General features: G+C 35.9%; 1 protein-coding gene across 3 annotated transcripts in view; it reads right to left on the bottom strand.

Annotated features, from left to right (window-relative positions):
• Positions 1 to 5975, bottom strand: part of HNMT (histamine N-methyltransferase) — a 54384-nt gene that overhangs the window by 40819 nt on the left and 7590 nt on the right. The window contains exon 2 of one of the 3 annotated variants that reach the window (XM_011935686.1): positions 3865 to 4004. The exons of the other annotated variants lie outside the window; for them this stretch is intronic. Within the exon in view, the coding sequence (XP_011791076.1) occupies positions 3865 to 3916 (52 nt within the window). The 5' untranslated portion in view covers positions 3917 to 4004. The remainder of the gene's footprint in view (positions 1 to 3864; positions 4005 to 5975) is intronic. 3 annotated transcript variants of the gene reach the window in all.

The following is a 5975-nucleotide window of genomic DNA, read 5'->3' as shown; positions in this document are numbered from 1 at the left end:
TATAGTATAGTTAATATATACACATATAACTATAGTACAGTTAATATAAACACATATAAATATACTTAAAATTGACTATTGTCAGTCTCATATATAGTTTTAGATGTTTTGCTATTGTGAGGAGACTGAAAATGAGCCATAAATTTTTGTGCAAAAATATTAATTTTTTTTAAGTTAATTCCCATAATGGGAATTAATTATTGAAATAAGACTCTTGATCTGTGATGATATTTTTAAAAAGAGTGATAAACAACAACAACAACAACAACAAAAAGCCCAAGTACAACGGTGGCAGGTGCTCAGAAAGGATGCAGGCTGAGGAACTGTAGCACAGTCCTAGCAGCCCTCCTGGACTGGCAAGGCCAGGCCAGTTGCTGGAGCCTTGGAGATGGGGGGTGGGGAGGCAAGGCAGGACGTCCAGGAGAAAGCACTGAAGCAATATCTGGGACTGTGGTAATATGGAAGAAAAGTAGCTGTTTATCAAGAATTTGAATATTTTTAACAACCAGCAGGGCCAGGCCAGGGCATATTAGATGAAAATCAGAACTGTTCTTGCTATAGAATGCCAAATTACTTTCAGGGAAATTTTAATATCATACCCTTACCTTTTGCACATGAAAGCTTCCATATCATTGTAACCTCATCAGTATTATATGTTATTGGTTTTTAAGTCTTCTTGAATTATTCTTAGTAAACATTTGAACTTTCCTTTTTTTATATTTTGAATAAAATACATTATTAGCTAATTAACCAAATATTTTTTCATTATTTCTCTCAGCTTGTTAATGTTAATAGAGATCAAGCTGAAGGAGACCCAGGGAATTGATCTCAAGCCCTGTAACCTCCCCAATTCCCTTCAGGCATATATTATTAGGTTCACCATCTATAAAATGAAGATAACAACAGGTCGCCTACACCAGAGTTACATGACTGTGTATATTAAATTGCAAAGTTTTATTCATTGTGACTGTCAAGAGGAAACTTATTCACTAATAAAGACACCGCAGACCAAAATGGCACAAAAACTGGCAAGATACAAATTTGTCCTTCAGCAAAATTACAGATAAACACATGCCATGGACTTTTATGTAGATTGTAAATAACCAAAATTGGGAACAGAAAACACTCTAACGTTAACAACAACAAAACAAAATGAGAACCTACCATATTGCTTTTTTTTCTATGTCATCTGTAGAAGCCCATTGCTGCATTCTTATTAATTCTAAGGCTTTAGAACTAAGTTTATTTGCTTTTGTAAGTATACAGTCATTTAATCTGCAATGATAGTTTTGTCCTCACTTGGTTCATTATCCCTTGTTCTGTTGTTTCAAACCTTATCGAATTAGCCAAAACAATCTTGTTTACTCTACTTTTAATGACAATCACTCTGGTGTTCTAACACTATGTTCCATTCTCTCAAATCTGTAACTTATCTGTCTTTAACAATACCTCAATGTTCACTGAAAGTTTTAAATACAATACAATGGAGTAAACTATTTGGGTAAAATTATGAAGAATATTTTATTTTTAATCATATATTTAATAAATGCCTTTAATAAAATAATGCCCCAAACTATAACTGTATTTATCTAAAGTAGGTCTAAATCTTGTAGATTAGTTTATGATTATAATCTATAACCTTCTGATAAAGGAGTAACTGCTATGATGCTGCATATAAGTACATTAGTTTTTACTTATTTTTCATTCTAAGCAATTAAAATCCATTCCCAAAATTGTCTGCAGGTCTAGAAACCCCATTAGAATATCACTTCCTCAATACAACAAACATGGTAATAGCCACACTATTCTGAAAAAAAATCCTACCTCTTCTCTAGAAGGTGACTCGTAAAAGAAGATTTCAAGACTCAAAGCATGTTTAATGGCCCAAACACACAAGAAATCAGCGCCTGAGTCCCTTCCATAGCATATCTGTGAAGTATTTCTCCAACCTATGCTGACACCACTAGAATCACAGATAACTTTTTATCTCCCAAGGAGTGGAAGTTATTTTCTATTTATGAACAGGTTTCATCATTAACATGCTCTTTTAGTTTTTTTTTTTTTTTTTTTTCAGATGGAGTCTTGCTCTGTCACCCATGCTGGAGGGCAATGGCCTAATCTTGGCTCACTGCAACCTCCTCCTCCTGGGTTCAAGCAATTCTCCTGCCTCAGCCTCCCGAGTAGCTGGGATTACAGGCGTGTGCCACCATGCCCAGCTAATTTTTGTATTTTTAGAAGAGCCAGGGTTTAACTATGTTGGCCAGGCTAGTCTCGAACTCCTGACCTAGCAGGTGATCCACCTACCTCAGCCTCCCAAAGTGCTGAGATTACAGGCATGAGCCATCAGGCCCTGCCAACATGTTCTTACACTGAGCCAAGAAATCACTCTCTGAAGCTTTCAACCATTGGCCCTTTGAGGGCAAATATTCTATTGTTTGCCCATCAGAAAATATACAAAAATGGCAATAAGCACAATCAAATTCTTTTTTCCAAGCAAAAAATACCTCAGTTCCCTATATTTTCTCACATATTTTAAATTTGTTGATCTGTACTGTTGGCTTACTTTGGATCATTGGTAAATATTAACCTTTGCTTCCTGCCACCTCCTACTTTCTAAACCTGACACACTGGATCTTCCAGTTCCTACTTGAATTACATTCATTCTATTGCTGTCCAATCAGCATAAAGTATTAAGCTTCTGTGTTACCTTAACATGTCATTTATGAAAGGAGACAAGATTAATAATCTGATAAGGTTAGATTGTCAAATAGCTAGTCATTGCTAAGTACCTAATTTCTCTTGTGAAAGGAAAATAAAATCTTGGGACTCACAACTCACTATGTTAAAAGGAAGAGTTACACTTGAGAACTGGGTCACACAAAATCTGCCTTCCATTTCGTATGTAAACAGATAGGTGCAATGATAGAAGGCCACTGGTTCTCCAGGTGGCCCCCCTCCTTTTACATATAACATGTGGATTCAGTGAGTACTAATCAAACCCTCACAAGAAAGTGATCACTTACCTCACTACCTACCCTCCCTATTACTTTCTTTCCGCCTTCTCTCCTGCTTCTCTTCCCCCTTTAAATATTGAAGCCCTCAAACACCTCTTTGGAAAAAGCACAGATCACAGATGCTACTGCAACCTGTGTCTCTTTTTCTCAGTTGCATCCTCAATCTTGGTCATATAAACCTCTAAATTGATAGAGAACTATCTCAGACACTTTCTCCCTTAGCAAGTTAAGAATTAATTATTAAATCTGTTTAGTGCAATTTGTTGGACTGGACTAAAGTCAAGAGATCTGAGTTTTGTTCTGCCTTGTTTGTCCCCAGGTTTCTTATTTGTGAAGTGAGAGTGTTAAGTTTCTTTTAGGTTTTAACCTCTGTAGAAACGCTGATGTCTATATGCTGCAGAACAAGAGAACCATCAAACTGCTCTCAACATATGTCAGAAAAATTATGACAAAAAATATTATGAGGGTTGATAACACCTGTATTTCATATGTGAGTTGCTTGAGTGGATTAAAAAATTATAAATGTATACACAATTATTGGTATAGCAATGATATAGTGGTTGAGTTAGTATATAATAGGTTAATGAAAATAGAAGTAGGAAACTGGATTAAGTGTGATTATTTGAGTTGTAGTTCTTTCTAACCCTTAAAAAACTTTCTGGCATTTGAACGTAAGAACCAAACAGTGGGAAAGATAAAATGATTATCCTTTAAGCAGAGCCCAGAGCAAGGAGAACACATTGGCCATGACTGCTTTCCGGAACATTTTTTCAGGTATAAATATATGCACTGTAAATTAATAGCATTCTCTCTTACCAAAAAGAATATGAGTTTCTTTTTTCCCATGTACCATCTAGCATGAAGGCAACACTCATTAGAAGCTGAATATAATGAACATCCATTGAGTGGTTTAATTTATGAAAGCACCAATGCTGATGGATCCAAAAGTATGTTCTATGAGATTTAGAATATATGCATTACTCTCAAAACCTAAAACAATTGCAGAAAATAACAACAAGAATACTTCAAGACCCTGAATAAAGCAATTCTGGCCACTCATTGTGTCTCATTAAAGCACACAAGCTCATATACATGAACATACATGCATAACTTTACACTTCCCAGTTTGTTCTCTGTAAAAGTTACGTGGTCTGTTTTTCTGTTCATGGTTTGTTTTCCTCTCTTTATTCCTATTGGGTTCATATAATATTTATTTCATACATTTTCCTAACATTAGAATGTAAAATCTATGGATAACAGTGTTAGTTATCAGTTATACTTTATTGATATGGAAGATGACTCAAAGAGTTTGCCATCTATTTCCTTTCTTTTGAATTTCTCAGAGCCCTAATAATTGCTTGGCTTCTAAACTGAAGTGCCAAGCGCCTTTTGCAAAAACCTTACATTCTCTCTTAAACTATGAAAACTCTTTCCACACAAACACCAGACTCAAGAGGAGAAGCTAATCGACAGGGCATATGTGCATCCCCTCCCTGCTCATGTTTCTGAAAAAAATCAAATAGACACCCCCCACCTCAAAACATGATAATTAAGTGGTATAAAAGTAGCACTTTCATCTAGGAAGGCTTTTAGCTGGTTGGCTTTTGTGTGTTTTTGAAGCACGGTGGGAGAAGTGGTAGCACCATTATGAATGCTTAGAGAATATTTGCACCAAAGCCATGTGCCTACCTATCTGTGCAAACAAGGAAAGAAAATTGAGGTAGTAAAACCTGTAAACTAAGACAGAAATGGGACCCTATGAGATGCATTACAGGAGCTGAGCACAAAGGACTGAACAGGATCAACGGCTTCATTTGCTAGGGACTGGAGTTTAATGAATGATTTGGAAGGATACTCAAGCCATGGGACAATACAAAACTTTCAGGCACCCTGTAGATCACAGAATATGTGGGGAGACCATTTCTCTAAGGCAAGGATAGAAAGTTCCTTGCTGTATAGTAAGGCATTGTTCTGCAGTCAGGCCAATAATAGGTGATTAGATAACCATCTCTCAGTTGCTACATGAGCACTCAAACTAACTGAAGTAGAGTGTCGTCTCCCCTCAAAACACTGGTTTTTCAAGCAACAGACACCTAGACCTAGGGATTTTAAATGCATTGTTTTGATTTCATATAACTTAGTTGGGTAGTGAAAGCTAAGTGTATATAACTTGAATTTTTCTTGGAGTTTTTCTTACATTTCTGATTGATTTCTTATGGAAAATGACCTTAAAGGGCACCCACATTCTCCCCAAGGCGGAGCTTGTTATTAATACATTATTAGGGCTCAGTCAGAAGAACTCCAAGAGTTGCTCCCTTTATTTTGTTAAGTTCTCTGTATCAGCTTCTATGCGCACCTTTATGTAAGGACTCACCGTGCAGGCCAAATGTTCCTTTCTCTAGATAGCTTATAAGCATCTGGATAAATTTGCATTAGAAATTCAATTAACTTTATATTAAAAGGTCAATTAACTTGGCCATGATAGAGATTGTTTTTAATTACTTTTTCTTGTAGGGCTTCTCTTCTTGTCCAAGCACAAGTGACACTATCAAATGATAGTCTCATTGCCTGTTGGTTGCCTGAAACTTGTATCCAAAACACACAGGAAATAACTGTCTTGGTTAAATGAATTAATAAGACATTCTTTAGACAATTCGTAAGTATTATAATTTTGACTTAAAGTATCCGTAACCAATAGCAAAGTATTTTAGCTTAAATACCCTTCATGGTATTGTTCATGACAATCCCCTTCATTGTCTGTCTTTGTTGGTTTCTATCTTCTTGGTGAAAGATGATAATAAAGTAAAATGATTTGAAGGATTAGTTCTTATTACACTATATCACAGTGTATTTCAAGAAGAATTAACAAATAATGACATTACAAATAAGCGATCTCTGTCAGGCATGGTGGCTTATGCCTGTAATCTCAGCACTTTGGGAGGCCGAGACAGGCAAATCACT

The sequence above is a fragment of the Colobus angolensis genome, unplaced genomic scaffold, assembly GCF_000951035.1.
Source record: "Colobus angolensis palliatus isolate OR3802 unplaced genomic scaffold, Cang.pa_1.0 Scaffold147, whole genome shotgun sequence".
Lineage (NCBI taxonomy): Eukaryota > Metazoa > Chordata > Mammalia > Primates > Cercopithecidae > Colobus > Colobus angolensis.
The sequence above is the reverse complement of the archived record's forward strand: the minus strand, read 5'-3'. Positions and strand labels throughout refer to the sequence as shown.